Source organism: Salvia splendens, chromosome 4 (assembly GCF_004379255.2).
Source record: "Salvia splendens isolate huo1 chromosome 4, SspV2, whole genome shotgun sequence".
Taxonomy (NCBI): Eukaryota; Viridiplantae; Streptophyta; class Magnoliopsida; order Lamiales; family Lamiaceae; genus Salvia; species Salvia splendens.
Window position 1 is genome coordinate 16,233,920 of NC_056035.1, and position 19,894 is coordinate 16,253,813.

At 38.2% G+C, this 19,894-nt stretch overlaps 2 protein-coding genes and 1 long non-coding RNA gene across 9 annotated transcripts; all 3 read left to right on the forward strand.

Moving 5' to 3' along the window:
- On the forward strand, positions 1-1,099 carry LOC121798859 (peptidyl-prolyl cis-trans isomerase CYP19-3-like). 2 transcript variants are annotated; one of them, XM_042198090.1, is made up of 2 exons: positions 1-94; positions 505-1,099. In XM_042198090.1, the coding sequence occupies exon 2, from the start codon at positions 511-513 to the stop codon at positions 1,033-1,035; it is 525 nt and encodes a 174-aa protein (XP_042054024.1). In that variant the 5' UTR covers positions 1-94; positions 505-510; the 3' UTR covers positions 1,036-1,099. The 2 variants fall into 2 exon arrangements, with proteins under 2 accessions (XP_042054024.1, XP_042054025.1); XM_042198091.1 differs by having other exon boundaries at positions 510-1,099.
- Positions 1,100-1,441: 342 nt separating this feature from the next.
- Positions 1,442-9,530, forward strand: LOC121798858 (homeobox-DDT domain protein RLT3-like). 5 transcript variants are annotated; one of them, XR_006050104.1, is made up of 11 exons: positions 1,443-1,936; positions 4,386-4,435; positions 4,554-4,847; positions 4,972-5,025; positions 5,106-5,322; positions 5,466-5,566; positions 6,660-6,801; positions 7,110-7,232; positions 7,500-7,801; positions 8,188-8,582; positions 8,661-9,530. XR_006050104.1 is itself a non-coding variant. In XM_042198089.1 (8 exons), the coding sequence occupies exons 1-8, from the start codon at positions 1,666-1,668 to the stop codon at positions 6,662-6,664; spliced, it is 1,104 nt and encodes a 367-aa protein (XP_042054023.1). In that variant the 5' UTR covers positions 1,442-1,665; the 3' UTR covers positions 6,665-6,797. The 5 variants fall into 5 exon arrangements, 1 of the variants encoding a protein (XP_042054023.1); XR_006050105.1 differs by having other exon boundaries at positions 7,527-7,801; XR_006050103.1 differs by having other exon boundaries at positions 7,110-7,801.
- A 6,432-nt stretch (positions 9,531-15,962) lies between these two features.
- Positions 15,963-18,651, forward strand: LOC121798860. Of its 2 annotated transcripts, XR_006050107.1 has the most exons (4): positions 15,963-17,390; positions 17,490-17,715; positions 17,876-17,956; positions 18,320-18,651. It is a non-coding gene; the product is annotated as an uncharacterized LOC121798860 (long non-coding RNA). The 2 variants fall into 2 exon arrangements; XR_006050106.1 differs by lacking the exon at positions 18,320-18,651 and having other exon boundaries at positions 16,312-17,390; positions 17,876-18,169.
- Positions 18,652-19,894: the final 1,243 nt, after the last annotated feature.

The following is a 19,894-nucleotide window of genomic DNA, read 5'->3' on the forward strand; positions in this document are numbered from 1 at the left end:
ACCATTGCAGTCGCCGCCTCCGTTTATTTATATCACACTTTAGTCTTCACTTGTCCTAGTATTCCTTCCTATTCTTCTCGCAGCTTTCACTAAGGTAAATCAATCCTTCCATTTTCCTTATTTCTTCTTCTTCTATGCTAAGTTTACGCTGTTTTTGTTTCGAAATTGAGAGACGGAAGCACAGATCGAAGGCTTCATGGGTGTAAATTGACAGCCTATGGAGCTCAAAAATTGTGCGACATTAAAATTTGTCCATAAATTTTATAGCTTCTTGATTTGTATCGCTTCACCTGGAGGACCTTTTACTGGACATACACGATCTCTCATTATCTCTGCATTCTAGAGAAGAATGCAATTGATTGAGGGAAGCGGCTGAGATCGTATTAGTTTTATCATAGATTTTTGATGTTTTGTGTTGCTGTATATGTATATGGTTAGTTATGTTATCGTATAATTAGCTGTATACTGAATCAACCAATTCATTTGTAAAATGTTTGTTTCCAGAGCAGAATGAAGAATCCAAAGGTTTTCTTCGACATATTGATCGGGAGAGCGAAAGCTGGGCGCGTTGTGATGGAGCTCTTTGCCGACACCACTCCGAAAACCGCCGAGAACTTCCGAGCTCTGTGCACCGGCGAGAAAGGAATAGGATCTTCCGGGAAGCCACTGCATTTCAAAGGATCTAAATTCCATCGCATCATCCCTAATTTCATGTGTCAAGGCGGTGACTTCACTCGCGGCAACGGTACTGGCGGAGAATCCATCTATGGAGCCAAGTTCGCCGATGAGAATTTCACTCTAAAGCACAAGAAGCCAGGCCTCTTGTCCATGGCAAATGCTGGTAAAAACACCAATGGCTCTCAATTCTTCATCACCACCGCGATTACCTCGTGGCTCGACGGTAAACATGTAGTCTTTGGGGAAGTTGTTGATGGTTACGATGTAGTCAAGCAGATGGAGAAGGTTGGCTCCGACGCCGGAACGCCCTCCTCTACTGTTTTGATTGAGGATTGTGGCCAGATTGTTGAAGATTAGCTTTTGCTTACGATTTGTTTGTGAATCATAATAAGATTTGTTATCTTGTTCATACTTCTTTCAATCATCATTTGTTTTTGCTTTAACAATAATTTTAGCTGCCTTAGGTAAAAGTTCCATTGTATACAAATAGTATGGAATATCTCTGTTATTCTAGTCGTCATCAACCAATTGGTCTGCAACATCATCTCTAGGCGGCCGGACCACCAAGAGCACCATACCGAGGCTCTTATTTATCCCCAACTGCTTCAACGTGACGACGGACGTAATTTTATCAACGGGTTACTGGTGTCGAGGGTGGTAATCACGTAATTGAGTTAAAATCTGATTAAAAAGCTACTAAAATAATCATATGTTTAGAATCAATTTTGGCATATACTTAAGTAAGGAACTTTATAAGTTAACGATAGAGAATAAGTTGAGAAATATTCCAAGCAAAAACCCAAAACCCTACCTGTCAAAAAAATAAAATAGTTAAAAAGTGAAAACCCCGTCCTCCATTTCCCAGCTCTCATACTCATAATCTTGTTAGAGAAGGAAACACAACACAGAGATAGACTGAGCTCCTCATTCACCACTGCCCCTAAAATGACTTATTCAGCTCAATAAAGCTTTGGAACACAACTTATTATGGTAAACAAAAAGGGAAAGAAAATCCGGCAGAAGTGTAATCAGGAATTCGGAAATGGCGAAGGCATTCACAATTCGCGAAGCAGAGCTTCTGATGAGAAGACGAAGAGCAAGCGGAATCAGCATGCATTTATGAATGAGAATGATTGCAGGCACCGGCTTCAAGAGCTTTTGTACAGTCCGGAGGATATTTTCGCCAAAATTTTTAGGAAGGACGGTCCTGCGCTGGGCGATGAATTTGGTCCTCTTCCGTCTAATGCTTTTCCAGGCGGTAAGAATTTAGAATTAAAAGGGTGTTGTAGCGTTCTTTTGCTTACTTTTTGTTGTTCGTGTGCATAATAATGATTGGGTCTGAACTGTTAGCTTGGGTTCATTTCCGATAATTGAGATGTTGAGTGTCCTGGATTTCTGATGATTAGCGCCTCAAGTGGCTGTTATTTGTATTTAAAGCGGAATTATTTGAAAATTAGGGATTATGTTTTGGAGTTAACTCATGACGCAGACATAACTAACCTGTCATTACGATGCAGGAAGTACATTGGAAACGTAGAATACTGGTTAAGACTCTTCACTTCTGAATAAGGGCTAAATTCCTTGACTGAGCTACGAAACTTGAACATAAATATTACTAGTAGTATACACTTTTGCTTGCTTTTAAAAGTGCCGTTTCCGGATGTGGAGATGCACAAGCGGATACTGCAACCTCAAATGGATAAGTTGATCACTTAAGTAGAACTAGTGATTGCTCTGTTAATTAGTATATTGAACCAATATTGCTATTCTAGATTTTCAGGTCACTTGGTCGAATTACGTAGATTTTATCGAATTACTTAGATTTTATACTCAAGCTGCCTTGGACAATTATCCATTCAATATTTGACATAGTAAGCTCATCACTCCATTTTTCCAGTAATAGCTGTCACTATTTAGCCTTTAATTTTTGCAAATAGATGGTAGGACCAAATGACATTACAGATGGTTATGCTGGATTACTGGTATCACAAGATGGAATATCTGAGTTTGTGCGCAGACATATAGCCTTGAGTTGGTATCACACTCTGAATTCCTTAGAGGGCATGCTCCAAATTTAGCTTCTGAATGCTCACCAGTTTGGTTTTTCTAGTGTTTTTGCATCTCCATGTTGGTAAACCAAATTTGTTCCAATATCGCAACTAATTATAAGGAATAAAATGAAGCAACGAACTCATGGAAAATGACTAGAGTGGTATTCCTTCCCAATGTTATGGATGGCGTATGGCGGCTTACGGCGGTGAGCCAAAAAACCGCCACAGGGATATGGCGGTCGATAAATAAATTAATAAAATATTAGTAATATATGTATATATAAATTCAAAAAATTAGAAAATAATAAAAAAATGTAATATATCAAGTTATCAACTATTAAAACAATAAATAAAGCATAAAGTCATAAGCAATTATATAATATGCCTACCATAATAAGTCTTAGTCCAACAATCAAAATATAAAGTCATCATCACAAATTCATAATACATATCAAATCTAAATTAAAACCATCCTCAATCATCACCATCCCCAACATAGTCATCCTCCACAAGATAGTTATCCTCATCCTCATCGATATCATCGTCCTCCAACGAAGTAGATCCTTCTTCTTCATCCCCAACTTCTTCATCTTCCAATTCTTCATCCACAAGCTCTCTTTCTTCAACCACTGTCGCCAATCTGCCTTTCCCTAATTGGTCTTTCCCTTTTCTAGATGTGGTTGTGGTTCTTGAGGCTTTCCTAGAACTTGATAATGTAGAAGCTTCTTTTCTTTTCTTAGACCTAGTATATGTGATAGGCTCTCCAATCGCCGACGACTCGTAGACAGTATCCCAATCAAGTGAATCTCCATCAAAAACTCTATCACTGCCTTCACCATCAGCACCATCCAACTCTCCAACCAACCACTCATTACAGTGATCAATGTAATCGAGTGAAATAGGATCGAGTGTATGTCTTTTGTCGTACCTATCATTCAATTTTTGGTTATATTTTACGTAAACCAAATCATGCATCTTTTGATGCTCGAGCAGCGGGCGGCGGCGACGTGACTAGGGCAGTGGGACTGGGGGGCGGCGGTCGGGGGCGGGCGGCGGCGACGTGACTAGGGCAGTGGGACTGGGGCGCAACAGGTTGGGTTTGTTTGAGAGGGAAAGAGATACTATGAAAAAAACCCTAGATTTTGACTTAATTGGCATTTTATTTCATCATTTGGGCCGGGTTAAGGGTTAAACATCATTTGGGCCGTGTTATTTGGTAATTGGGCTGAGGTTTGGGGCAGCCCAACCAAAAGTGACGCCATAACTGCCATGGCACCGCCATGGCGCCTCACTCATGGCGGCAAATGGCGGTCGCCATAAAAAAGTTTTGTGGCAGCTCGTGGCGATGGCGTTTTTTCTGAAACCCGCCACGCAATGGCGCCACGGCGGCGCCATGGCCGCTTTTTAATAACATTGTTCCTTCCTCACCTTCAATTTCCCCTATCCTTAATATCCTTATCTCATGCCCTACTAAAACAATAAAATGGTAAATAAATATTTTAGAAAAGTGAATTCCAGGAACTTGAAAGAGCTAAACCGTGACAATCAATATGTGCTTTGCATGTCATTATCTCTCCTTTTTGTTAACTAGTACTCTGCACATGCAATTTAACTGTTTAAGATCTTTCTCTTGATAACTTGCACTATGATGGTCAGCTCCGAGAATGTTTCATCTAGAAGAGATCCGGCATCATAAAAGAAGAAAGGTGCGGAGTTCATATATTAGCAGTTTATGTTTCTTTCTTTTCTTCTTGATTTGGACTAAAAGTGTATCACATCAAGTATTTGAAAACATTATGTTTGATGATTTTGTTTTCATGTTAGGTTTTAATGCATGCCATGTCAGACTACGAAACTTGTTGTGAGGGTAGCCCACATGCTCAAAGGTATGGCATGGGGAAAGGCCCAATGACTACACATGGTGGCCCAGGAAAGAAATATGGCATGGGGAAAGGTTTAATGAATAAAGACAGTGTTCGAAGACATAAATATGGAATCGGGAAAGGTTTGGTGATATGTACAAATCCTGGTTCAAGAGATTCTGAATACAGTTCCTGTAGTAGTGGAAGTGTCATTCAGAAGAAAAAGAAACAAGTGCAGCCAAAGGAGTCTATTCTGGTTTGATCCCCAGTCCTCTGTTTCAGTTATTTGGCTAACTGAATGCACACAACTATTACCCCTATCAAATTTGACACTTTCTCTTATTTGTAATTGAAATTTAATCATGCTGTTCCTTGTGTAGAAAAAATTGGCAAACAGAGAAAGGGCTAGGAAGGCTGCATTGAGATGTAGAAAGGTGATGTTTGCCTCAGCTGTTTTAATTATACTTTGGTTCGAGATTTTATGAACGTTTTGCTTGGCACGATATAAATGTAGGTGGTGGAACCCCAGAAAATCCAGAAGCGGAAGAAGCCTCGCAAGGATAAATGTGAACTTGCTCTTGAAGATGTGAAGTGTATAGAGAACACAGAATTTGAGATGTTACTAGATGATGAGGAACTGGAGCTTAGAGAATTACAAGTAGGACCCAATCCGTTATCTTGTTCTACTCATTTTACAACCAGTGGTTCTCATGGTTGTTCCCTTTGCAAAGGTCCATTCCACTCTTTACCTTACTTTCGTAATTCTTTTGTTGTTCCTGTGTGAAATATTGTTTCTGTTTTAGTACATGAACTTACTGGCAGGACTCGTGGGCACTCTAACTAAACCTCTTAATAATGTTCTGTATGTTGACAGACTTGCTTCCCAAATTTCCTCCAAGTTCTGTTGCAATGAAGCTACCTTTGTCAGTACAACCATGGGCTTCCTCCCCAGAATTAGTAAACAAACTCTTTAAGGTATTTGAACAGGTCTTTGTAATATGATAATGCATAGAGCTGCTCTAGATGCAGACTGAGTGGATATTAATTTCAGTTATAAGAAATTTTATTTTCACTCTATATTCCTATATGGGGTCTCATAACATTGTTTCAATGGACCTTGTGCAATAAAAGATACACAAAACTCCCACTTGTTCAACTTCTGCTGAAATCTCTTTCTGGTTCAAATCGACATATATAAACATGATTGAGGAAATATATGTGCTTTTTGTTTCCGATTGTATTGATAGTATCTGTACTTTTACTATCTTCTGATATTTGTACTCCCTTCATCCCATAAAAATATGTGCACTTTCCATTTTCGTCCGTCCCACAAAAATATGTGCATTTCATTTTTAGAAAGTTATCCCAATTTATTACCCCTATACATCAACTTATTTACAACTTATACCACCATTAAACACTACCAATAACGTGGGTCCCACTATCCACTACCACTAATGTAACTACCCTTCTCCTCCTCTCTCTTACTTTACCAATTTTGTCTTAATTTCCGTGCCATATCAATTGTCCATGTTAGGTAGCATATTTTGTGTTCGTTCTTCAAAGTTGTTTTCTAATGGAATTTCCTATACGATGAAGTTCAATCTCGTTCAGGTAATAAAAGAAAAGTTGGAATTTGGGGAGCTTTATAAAATTGATTCTAACCTAGTTCTCAGTATCTACGATTGTTTGATAATAGTCCAATATCCCCATAGTTCAGCTATTTTTAACTACAAACACCTATTACCGGGAAACAACACTGACATTCTTTTCAGACTTTTGCATGCTTCTCTGTAGGATGTCTTTCAGGAGTTTTGTAGATATGCATATATGCGTGCAATTGTATATGCTACAGTTGATGCCTTGAAGGAAACTTTTATAATCTTGATCCACCAGGCTAGTTGTTTAGGTACCTTTAAATTTCATTGATATTCCTTCAAACATGTGCCTTGTCGCGGTTAATATAGCAATGATTACTTTGTCATTGATCACCTAGAAAATGCGTTAACTAAAGGAATTTGTATTTCATGTTGCTGTTTTAACCTTCTAAACTTTGGTGATTTTGCAGCTTGAACATCATGGTGTATAGTTTGGAGTTCTGGCAGAAGTCACTGAACCTACTGACATGGATAGAAATATTATGTCAGGTGTTGACTGCAGCTGGTTTTTGTTCTAAGCTTAATATGACAAGAAAAGCAGCATGCTGTAAGGTATTCAATTTCTTAATAAGCATCATTTTTGTTTCTGTTTTGTAGTCTCTCATGTAAGCTTCAAGTTTTGTTTTATCAAAAGATAACAGCACGAGAATCCCCATTCTTTCTGTGTGAGACAAAACCTATATACAGAATGTGTAATGTGTCCTATAGTTTGTAAGAAGAACTACTGTTCCTTGTGCAATGAATGTCTAGCTTTTGTAGCTTGTGTTTTGTTTTGTAAGCAAGATCCTTGACTGATCCAGTTGGTAAGGGACACATTATGTGATGCAACAAATTTATTGTGTTTGTTTCTTGTTTTCTAGGAAGGCAATGTCATGGATAAGTACGGCTTAAGTCCGCGGACATTGAAGGGAGAATTATTCAGTATTTTGTTGACCCAAGGAAGTAATGGATTGGAAGTCTCTGAGTTGGCAAAATCTTCAAGTGTAAGTCCGTACTATATACAAGAAATTTTACAACATCCTACTGGGAAAAAGAAAGAAATAAATTTACAGCAACTTCAAATATTCATAGGTAGAACTTGGCTGTGAATTTACTTTTTCCATAGATTGTTGATTTAAACCTCACCGATACATTCCAAAACTTGGAGAATTTGATTATCTCAGCTCTCTCCAATGATATAACATTGTTTGAAAGGATTTCCTTGTCTGGATATTGTTTGCGGATACATACTGTTGAAAAGGAATCTGCAGATTTTCCATCTGATTCTGAGGATTTAGGGTGCGGAGATGACGTTTCTGAAGTTACTGGTGGAAATTATGCAAGTGATTCTGACTACGAGTCCAGGGATACAAGTCTCTCCAAAAGTGATGCTAGTAAATCACATACTAACCTTCTGACTGTATACAATGAGATTGATGAGAGCCATCCTGGTGAACTGTGGCTACTAGGACTGATGGAGGGTGAATACTCAGACTTAAGCATCGATGAGAAGCTCAATGCCTTGACAGCATTGATTGATCTAATTGGTGCTGGATTCAGCATCGGAATGGAGGTAGTCCCTGTTATTGTGTAACTATCCTTTTATCCTTTATGAAGTTATCATTAATTATTATGGGCATAGGAAAACTTCCTTTTCCCTCTGCCTTTTATGGTTGCTGTCTCCCTCAAAAGGGCAGGCTTTTGAAACTTATAATAGAAATCACAGGCATTATTACATTAAAGATTTGTACAAAAAATAATCAAGACAGGAAAAAGTTACATGCTTTGTGGTATTCTTGTCAGTTTGTGTTTCCCTGGTGTTATAGATGGTACAGTAATATTTGGCCTCCTGCTTGTTATAAACAAGTCATTCTAGCTTCTTATATGTATACTTATATAATATTGAACTTCACTAGAGATCTATTCAAATTATTGATGTTTCATTTGGATATTATCCAGGTCCCCTTGACCTCAAGTGCAGAATGTCCTCCAAATATCAATCGTTATGGTTGTGGTGCTAAATTAAAGAGATCAATGGTCAAATCTGTGCCACTAGGAAGTTGTGATTTGCAAAGATCTAGTGGACTCGACATAAATACACCAGAACCAATTGATTCCTTGGTTCTCATGTCAAAGATTGATGGCATGGAGAAACAGATGAATATGAAAAACATTGCAGACCAAACGGAAGCAGATGAATTTTTACACCCTATGCAGTCAATATACCTTGGCTCTGATCGCAGGTACAATAGATACTATTCTTGGGCCCTTGTGATGAATTTGATCCTGGACACAGGAGAATTTATTTTGAGTCTTCAGAAGATGGCCACTGGGAGATGATTGACACTAAAGAGGTCCACTGATGACTTCTCTTAAAAACATTTAGTCCACTGTTTGTTGATCATGGTACTCACTACCCTTCTCTTTTGTAGGCTTTGCATTCTTTGCTTGTCTACTTTGGACCAAAGGAGTGCTCGGGAGGCTCGCCTTCTAGCTTCATTGGAACAACGAGAAGCAATTCTGAACCAAATGATGTCCAGTGCACCAACTGGTAGTGAAAATAGTCATCTGCCCCAGCCTGAATATAGCTCCTAACCAGTGTCTGACGTAGACAACCGCTCGAGCTTGGGGGAAATGCAAAATGAACTTCCTGCTTCTATTGACATTGCAGTTGTAGAAGCTGGGATAAAAGGAGAAAAGCTTTTTGAAAACTATGACAATTCCCAAGCTTTTGATGCCCAGATATGGAAGTCATTTTACTCAGAACTCAACAGTGTTAAAAATGGACAGAAGGCATACCTTGACTCACTCAGAAGATGTGATCGATGCCAGGACCTCTACTGGAGAGACGAAAAGCATTGTAGATTCTGTCATATGACATTTGAGCTTGATTTTGATATAGAGGAAAGATATGCTATTCATTCCGTAACTTGCCAGGCAAAGATTAATGTTAGAAGATGCCGAAGGCAGAAAGTTCTACCTTCGCAACTGCAGGCACTCAAAGCTGCAATCTATGCGATTGAGGTTGGTCGTCATGACTAAAATGTTTTCTGCTCATAGCATTGGTACAACGAGAAAATATGTTTTCCTCGAGTTAGTTTTTGTGCCAACTGCTGACAGATATGTTGCAGTTTTTCATATGCATATTTGACTGGTTAACACCTATTCCTTTTTTGGAATGCTTGCATAACTGATCATATTTCCTAATGGAATTTATTATGTTACTTTTTTAGATGGATGAACGATTAAGAAAGGCATAGTGATCCTGTTAATAGATGGAAATTCATGTTTTTTGATTCTTATAACGACTTGTTTAGATTTATATGTGATAGTGTGTTCAACTTCTTACAGTTAGCTATTGATGTGTAATTTTTTGAACTTTTATATTAATGGATTAAGAACACACAAGTTTAATAAATTAGCTCTAAAATTACAACTTTCTGCAAGAGTACAGATGCAGTTGTAGTAAAAGAGTGTCGAACCACAGGGAGGCGTAGATTATTTAATAAGAATTGACAAGATTAATAAACTAAATTTAAGAACTAAAGTGCGAAAACGGAGAAACTCGAGAGAAAAAGACATTGCTCCTAACAACATTCGGATGAATCACTATTATATTGATTTTATATTCACATTCATAAGCTATTGAGAACAATGATCAATTTTACACTCTAAAAGTACTGAACATACTTAAAGAATTATAGTACTAATGCTAGCTGAACACATAGCCAAAAGTACCTACTCGTTAGACTAATATTCATGCGGAAGCGCGGTAAATATTAGACTAACTTCTCAAATCCAACAAAAATTATGGTTAGCTGAACACTTAACACATAACACCTTCACATCAAACTAAACTCCCACGGAAGCGTAGTAAGTATTAATTCAACTTCGAAGACTTTTTTACATCAATATTCACTTGTACATTTATCTCTGAACAAGATAAAATTAACAAGTTCTTCATCTAAGTTTTCATCCAATTTCCAAGTTAAAGAGACATTAGAAAGAGGCAATTAATATACTACATTTGATGCATCAAACATAGCATAAATAAAATCCGAACCATAGACGAAAACCAAAGCAAATGAGTAAATATATAATCTCTACAATAAATTCATCCTACTAGCGTTAGGAGCAATGAAGACAAATTAGCCACACATGCTAAAGAAGAAAAACCGTAGAGTTAATGGTGTTCTTCGATGGCCGGTGATAGTCCTTCTCCGAGGTGATGAAGATTGGATGTGGAATCCTCCTTTCTTCCTTCTTTTTTCCTCTCCAATTTCGTCCCTCCAAAAAAACGTCACACCCCTGACACCTCAACCCCATCTAATTAATTCTGCCACGCCCCACATCACTCTCTCTCTCCCACCTTTTTCTCTCTCCCACAACTGCCTTTTTTCTCCCTGACACCTTTTTTCTTCCTTTTCACTATTTTCTTCCATCATTAATGCTCCCATCAACTGTCGAGAGAACGGCCAAATTGCGGTTGACGCTCCGAAACGCCCGACCGGGCGAAATCAAAAGATAGAAACGCCCGACCGGGCGAACTCTCTGGACTCCTCATGCGTAACTGAAAACGCCCGACCGGGCAAAGTCTCTGGATTCCGAAAGCCTTCTCAGCTGTGCATTTCCGACGAATTTCCAGCTTCTAACTCCCAAAACTACACTCAAAGCACGACTTGGTGAGTTATAATTAACATAGAAATGTTTAGTCTACGGGGGAAAAGTATAGGAAATATGCTTCGCATCAAATACCCCCAAACTTAAGCTCTTGCTCGCCCCGAGTAAGATACACTTTAAGCACAAAAACTCAACCAAGTATAACCCGCAAAGAGATTTTCATCAACAAGAATCATGTAGGGACGTGAGTGACAAGATCTAAACCCCCGACATTTCCAATCGAGATTTCCCACTCTCAAGAACAATCACTCATCCCCCTAGAACTTCAAGTCAAGATGCACTTCAAAGTAAGTCCGAGCATACGATCAAACAACTCAAACCGTCATCATTGACTCATCAAGCACTACTAATCACATAGACTCACAGATTTCAAACCGAACTTCTTTAACTCTACCAAGCTATTTACACACATCCACAAACATCAACGATTAGGTCCAAGGTCTTATTTCAAGGTTGTAATGTGGCTAGGGATGAGGTAGGATAAGTATGGATAGTGAGCTCAAAGGCTACACATTTGAGTGCCAAATTCTTTCCTCCTACAACTTCCTTCCAAAGATCAAACAACAAAAAATTACAACCCAACTCTCACTCCCCCAAACTTGAGATCAATTCTAGACAAGATCACAAATTGCAACAAATAGAAGCTCTCTCTTTATTTCACAAACTCTTTTTTTTAGATAAGACCTCGACTTTTGCAAATATGGAGGTCGTCTTTTTCTTTTTCTCTTTTTTTAAGAACTTCATTCTTTTCACCTGTACATTACATCAAGTCTAAAAAAAGTCTACACTTTACAATTCACCACCCAACACTCAAAACTCAAATCACCAAAGCTCAAACTTGTTTTTAGCACCCAAATAGTAGCAAGGTCTATTGATGAGGCTAAAATGAGGCTTATTTAAGTAGCTAAGTGATTGGCTAAGTGTTTACACAAATTATAGGAAATTAAGCTCAAAGTGGCTTCTAGGGGATCATGTATAGGACTAGGCATGTGATCATTTGGCCATAAAGTTCATCCTAGTGCCTTATCCTCCCATATCGTTGACACAAATGAATACAAGCACGCAACTCGATAAAGCAAATCAATTCAAGATAATTTCCACAAGACATATGACTTTCATACTCTCCTCAACTCAAGAAATCGGATGTAATCACAACATGCTCTTTCAAATAAATTCATGCACAGATTCTATCCATCCTAAGCTTCAAAGATCAAGTAAGATCAAGCAAGATTTCCCAACCAGAAAGTCGAAGATCTAGCATACACCCGTCAATTACATGATTCAAAACACTTTTATCATACAATACACCCAAAAAACATGCATAATGCATAAAAATCATTCACAATCCCCCCACACTTGAATGCTACATTGTCCTCAATGTATGCAAAGAAGAACATATAAAGTAAAGGGAAAGAAGACTCCCCCAAACTTGGCGTGATATCCAAAGTGCATTCGGGTGGGTGGGTGGGTGAGTGTATTTTCCTTTGTAGGTGTGCTTCCCCATAAGCTCGAATGTGAATCCTATCTCCACGTTGCTCCTACAAAAAGAAAAATTAAAACAACAAAAAAAAACAAAATACTCAATTCATAAAAATACATCGAAGGAAAGAATTGAGCGAACAAAACCCTCGATTTATTAAGAGAGAAAAAAAAACTAAAAACTCATTGGGTTGCCTCCCAACTAGCGCCTTTGTTTAAAGTCGTTGGCTCGACTTAGTCTTCTAGCTACAACTCTGAAACAAAAAATAAAATGTTAGAAAACTATACAAAAATAAAAACAAAAAGAATCCTAAATTAAATAACCAGTTGCCTCCCCGGCAACGGCGCCAAAACTTGATGTGTAATTTTTTGAACTTTTATATTAATGGATTAAGAACACACAAGTTTAATAAATTAGCTCTAAAATTACAACTTTCTGCAAGAGTACAGATGCAGTTGTAGTAAAAGAGTGTCGAACCACAGGGAGGCGTAGATTATTTAATAAGAATTGACAAGATTAATAAACTAAATTTAAGAACTAAAGTGCGAAAACGGAGAAACTCGAGAGAAAAAGACATTGCTCCTAACAACATTCGGATGAATCACTATTATATTGATTTTATATTCACATTCATAAGCTATTGAGAACAATGATCAATTTTACACTCTAAAAGTACTGAACATACTTAAAGAATTATAGTACTAATGCTAGCTGAACACATAGCCAAAAGTACCTACTCGTTAGACTAATATTCATGCGGAAGCGCGGTAAATATTAGACTAACTTCTCAAATCCAACAAAAATTATGGTTAGCTGAACACTTAACACATAACACCTTCACATCAAACTAAACTCCCACGGAAGCGTAGTAAGTATTAATTCAACTTCGAAGACTTTTTTACATCAATATTCACTTGTACATTTATCTCTGAACAAGATAAAATTAACAAGTTCTTCATCTAAGTTTTCATCCAATTTCCAAGTTAAAGAGACATTAGAAAGAGGCAATTAATATACTACATTTGATGCATCAAACATAGCATAAATAAAATCCGAACCATAGACGAAAACCAAAGCAAATGAGTAAATATATAATCTCTACAATAAATTCATCCTACTAGCGTTAGGAGCAATGAAGACAAATTAGCCACACATGCTAAAGAAGAAAAACCGTAGAGTTAATGGTGTTCTTCGATGGCCGGTGATAGTCCTTCTCCGAGGTGATGAAGATTGGATGTGGAATCCTCCTTTCTTCCTTCTTTTTTCCTCTCCAATTTCGTCCCTCCAAAAAAACGTCACACCCCTGACACCTCAACCCCATCTAATTAATTCTGCCACGCCCCACATCACTCTCTCTCTCCCACCTTTTTCTCTCTCCCACAACTGCCTTTTTTCTCCCTGACACCTTTTTTCTTCCTTTTCACTATTTTCTTCCATCATTAATGCTCCCATCAACTGTCGAGAGAACGGCCAAATTGCGGTTGACGCTCCGAAACGCCCGACCGGGCGAAATCAAAAGATAGAAACGCCCGACCGGGCGAACTCTCTGGACTCCTCATGCGTAACTGAAAACGCCCGACCGGGCAAAGTCTCTGGATTCCGAAAGCCTTCTCAGCTGTGCATTTCCGACGAATTTCCAGCTTCTAACTCCCAAAACTACACTCAAAGCACGACTTGGTGAGTTATAATTAACATAGAAATGTTTAGTCTACGGGGGAAAAGTATAGGAAATATGCTTCGCATCAAATACCCCCAAACTTAAGCTCTTGCTCGCCCCGAGTAAGATACACTTTAAGCACAAAAACTCAACCAAGTATAACCCGCAAAGAGATTTTCATCAACAAGAATCATGTAGGGACGTGAGTGACAAGATCTAAACCCCCGACATTTCCAATCGAGATTTCCCACTCTCAAGAACAATCACTCATCCCCCTAGAACTTCAAGTCAAGATGCACTTCAAAGTAAGTCCGAGCATACGATCAAACAACTCAAACCGTCATCATTGACTCATCAAGCACTACTAATCACATAGACTCACAGATTTCAAACCGAACTTCTTTAACTCTACCAAGCTATTTACACACATCCACAAACATCAACGATTAGGTCCAAGGTCTTATTTCAAGGTTGTAATGTGGCTAGGGATGAGGTAGGATAAGTATGGATAGTGAGCTCAAAGGCTACACATTTGAGTGCCAAATTCTTTCCTCCTACAACTTCCTTCCAAAGATCAAACAACAAAAAATTACAACCCAACTCTCACTCCCCCAAACTTGAGATCAATTCTAGACAAGATCACAAATTGCAACAAATAGAAGCTCTCTCTTTATTTCACAAACTCTTTTTTTTAGATAAGACCTCGACTTTTGCAAATATGGAGGTCGTCTTTTTCTTTTTCTCTTTTTTTAAGAACTTCATTCTTTTCACCTGTACATTACATCAAGTCTAAAAAAAGTCTACACTTTACAATTCACCACCCAACACTCAAAACTCAAATCACCAAAGCTCAAACTTGTTTTTAGCACCCAAATAGTAGCAAGGTCTATTGATGAGGCTAAAATGAGGCTTATTTAAGTAGCTAAGTGATTGGCTAAGTGTTTACACAAATTATAGGAAATTAAGCTCAAAGTGGCTTCTAGGGGATCATGTATAGGACTAGGCATGTGATCATTTGGCCATAAAGTTCATCCTAGTGCCTTATCCTCCCATATCGTTGACACAAATGAATACAAGCACGCAACTCGATAAAGCAAATCAATTCAAGATAATTTCCACAAGACATATGACTTTCATACTCTCCTCAACTCAAGAAATCGGATGTAATCACAACATGCTCTTTCAAATAAATTCATGCACAGATTCTATCCATCCTAAGCTTCAAAGATCAAGTAAGATCAAGCAAGATTTCCCAACCAGAAAGTCGAAGATCTAGCATACACCCGTCAATTACATGATTCAAAACACTTTTATCATACAATACACCCAAAAAACATGCATAATGCATAAAAATCATTCACAATCCCCCCACACTTGAATGCTACATTGTCCTCAATGTATGCAAAGAAGAACATATAAAGTAAAGGGAAAGAAGACTCCCCCAAACTTGGCGTGATATCCAAAGTGCATTCGGGTGGGTGGGTGGGTGAGTGTATTTTCCTTTGTAGGTGTGCTTCCCCATAAGCTCGAATGTGAATCCTATCTCCACGTTGCTCCTACAAAAAGAAAAATTAAAACAACAAAAAAAAACAAAATACTCAATTCATAAAAATACATCGAAGGAAAGAATTGAGCGAACAAAACCCTCGATTTATTAAGAGAGAAAAAAAAACTAAAAACTCATTGGGTTGCCTCCCAACTAGCGCCTTTGTTTAAAGTCGTTGGCTCGACTTAGTCTTCTAGCTACAACTCTGAAACAAAAAATAAAATGTTAGAAAACTATACAAAAATAAAAACAAAAAGAATCCTAAATTAAATAACCAGTTGCCTCCCCGGCAACGGCGCCAAAACTTGATGTGTAATTTTTTGAACTTTTATATTAATGGATTAAGAACACACAAGTTTAATAAATTAGCTCTAAAATTACAACTTTCTGCAAGAGTACAGATGCAGTTGTAGTAAAAGAGTGTCGAACCACAGGGAGGCGTAGATTATTTAATAAGAATTGACAAGATTAATAAACTAAATTTAAGAACTAAAGTGCGAAAACGGAGAAACTCGAGAGAAAAAGACATTGCTCCTAACAACATTCGGATGAATCACTATTATATTGATTTTATATTCACATTCATAAGCTATTGAGAACAATGATCAATTTTACACTCTAAAAGTACTGAACATACTTAAAGAATTATAGTACTAATGCTAGCTGAACACATAGCCAAAAGTACCTACTCGTTAGACTAATATTCATGCGGAAGCGCGGTAAATATTAGACTAACTTCTCAAATCCAACAAAAATTATGGTTAGCTGAACACTTAACACATAACACCTTCACATCAAACTAAACTCCCACGGAAGCGTAGTAAGTATTAATTCAACTTCGAAGACTTTTTTACATCAATATTCACTTGTACATTTATCTCTGAACAAGATAAAATTAACAAGTTCTTCATCTAAGTTTTCATCCAATTTCCAAGTTAAAGAGACATTAGAAAGAGGCAATTAATATACTACATTTGATGCATCAAACATAGCATAAATAAAATCCGAACCATAGACGAAAACCAAAGCAAATGAGTAAATATATAATCTCTACAATAAATTCATCCTACTAGCGTTAGGAGCAATGAAGACAAATTAGCCACACATGCTAAAGAAGAAAAACCGTAGAGTTAATGGTGTTCTTCGATGGCCGGTGATAGTCCTTCTCCGAGGTGATGAAGATTGGATGTGGAATCCTCCTTTCTTCCTTCTTTTTTCCTCTCCAATTTCGTCCCTCCAAAAAAACGTCACACCCCTGACACCTCAACCCCATCTAATTAATTCTGCCACGCCCCACATCACTCTCTCTCTCCCACCTTTTTCTCTCTCCCACAACTGCCTTTTTTCTCCCTGACACCTTTTTTCTTCCTTTTCACTATTTTCTTCCATCATTAATGCTCCCATCAACTGTCGAGAGAACGGCCAAATTGCGGTTGACGCTCCGAAACGCCCGACCGGGCGAAATCAAAAGATAGAAACGCCCGACCGGGCGAACTCTCTGGACTCCTCATGCGTAACTGAAAACGCCCGACCGGGCAAAGTCTCTGGATTCCGAAAGCCTTCTCAGCTGTGCATTTCCGACGAATTTCCAGCTTCTAACTCCCAAAACTACACTCAAAGCACGACTTGGTGAGTTATAATTAACATAGAAATGTTTAGTCTACGGGGGAAAAGTATAGGAAATATGCTTCGCATCAGCTATCCCAGAACATGCCTTGATAGAGTCTTGGAAAAAGTCTGCCCATAATTTGTGGGTCAATAGGTTGCGACGAGTCTCCAATTTAAGAGAGTTTCTGCAGGTACTGGATGTGGATTCTACCCTTCTTTTATTATATAATGATTGAGATCAATAATCAGATTCTTTGGAGGTCTTAACTTTTCTTTTTCCCATCCTTTAGGTCCTGGCTGACTTTGTAAATGCTATCATTGAGGACTGGTTTTATCAAACCAGTGCTACAGATTCCCATAACTCAGATGACATAATTTGTAACTTTTCAGCCGTGCCGCACACATTTTCTGCAATTGCACGTTGGTTGGTAAGATTGGATTTATTGGTGGCCTCTCGGTCACATGTGGAAACCGGTCATTCTGTGGATAAATCACTAACTGCTAACTGAGTGAAAGGTATATGCAGCCTTCTCAACTTTGACATCAATCTCAATGAATATGCTGTCTTGCATTTCTTCTCACATTATTGTCTATTCCCGATTGGTTATAACTACTTGCAGTGCATATCCCGTTGATTGGCTTGCATATTCACACCCAATTATTATACTTTTTGCAGAACTGTTGACAATGCAACCCGACAGTGAAGGTCGGAGGTCTCTCAGTCCATATTTTGACTAGCAGATCTTTTGCTAATTTGGTAAATATGATTAAATACAAACAAGCTTGACTTCTTTTGACTCTACTTTATATTGGAATCTCGTAGTTGATTATGATGATTTTTGCGTGGTGTCTTTTGATAACGTTATGTGACTTGAATAGGCAAGATATTTATCTTTGCTGACTCTTTGGATGAATTATATGTATATGTATATCTGATAATGGGGAAATTGTTTTTGTAGTGTTCTTAAAATTTTATTTGAGGACTAGGTTAAAGTAAATGGTAATTTTGATTTTCCATTAAAGTTTATTAAATCGTTGTCGCTTCCTATAATTCCTAAATAAAGAAATTAGCATCTAGTAAAGTATATGTAGTACTTTGTTAATGTTCCTTGTTTGTTAGGAATATGGGCATTACATTCCTCGAGAACGTTAGCCCTAGCATGATGAGTTCCATCTGCACCAGGTTGAAGAAGCTGCAGCCATTCTTCTATTCTGAAGAGAAACAGAATGCCTTGTTTGGGGCTGAGGTTGGTTCTCATATTTTCCATCTCTCCCTAATGAGAAGATGGTGGGATCATGTAGATTTTACCCAAATTTTGAGGAAACTTACTGCCTGTTGGTTTCACGGTGTTTTTAGTATTCTCCATTATGCTGTTCCTGTTGGGAAATAAACACAGGCAATCACGAATATGAAAGAGAATGAACACAAGAAGTTGTTTACCCAGTTCGATACAATGTATATCTACGTCTGGGGGCGATGCCAAGCCAGGGATTTCACTATATAATTTCAGGATGATTTAACAATGAGGGAGCACCTCTATTTATAAGTAACTAGAGAGCCATAATTCTAGTCAAACTAGGAAACATATTACATAAGGAAATATCTTTTAAGGAATAAATCTATCACAAGGAAATATACTTCAAGGAAACAAATCCTAAACATGGTAGGAGATATTTTAGGCTCCATAATTAACAATCTCCCACTTGGAGACTAACAACTCCTAAACAACCATTTCCTCGTGATCTCATCCCTTCATCCGCTTAGCATCGCCTAACCTTATCTTCAAGTTCCAAGGCCAATTGAAGCTATGCATAGCTTCAATTTCTCTAAGGTCACCACCTTAGTAAACATGTCTGCAGGATTCTCACTTCCAAGTATCTTCACAAGTTGCAGGATTTTCATCTCCACTAGGTGTCGGATGTAATGATATTTCAACTCTACATGCTTTGTCCTAGAATGAAACGCTGGATTCTTCGCCAAGAAAATAGCACTCTGACTATCATTGTAGAGTATGCTACTCTTGTTCTCCTTCCCAAGTTCATCTAAGAAACTCTGCAACCACACCATCTCCTTGCTTGCCTCTGTCGCAGCTACATATTCAGCCTCCGTAGTAGACAAAGCAACAGTCTTCTGCAACTTAGAAGTCCATGAAATAGCAGTACCACCATAAGTAAATACATACCCGGTTGTGCTTCTTCTCCCATCAAGATCATTGGACGCCAAGTCTGTATCCACATAACCTGCCAGCTCGACATTCTTGCCATTGAAACATAAGACGCTTTCTGTAGTACCTCTCAAGTATCGAAGGATCCATTTAACTGCTTCCCAATGTTGCTTGCCCGGATCACCCATGAACCGGCTCACTACTCCCACTGCTTGTGCAATATCAGGCCTCGTACACACCATTGCATACATAATACTGCCAATTGCTGAAGCATAAGGAATTTTCTTCATTTCAGCACGTTCTTCTTTTGTACTCGGCGACTCCTTCGACAGCTTAAAGTGACTGCCCAAAGGCACACTTACTGGCTTCGAATTATCCATTTTGAATCTTTCCAAAACCTTACCAATGTAAGCAGCTTGCGAAAGATACAATTTTCCTGCCGCCTTGTCACGCTCGATTCTCATGCCCAAAATTTGATTAGCCTCTCCAAGATCTTTCATGGAGAATCGTTCAGACAATTGTCTTTTCAA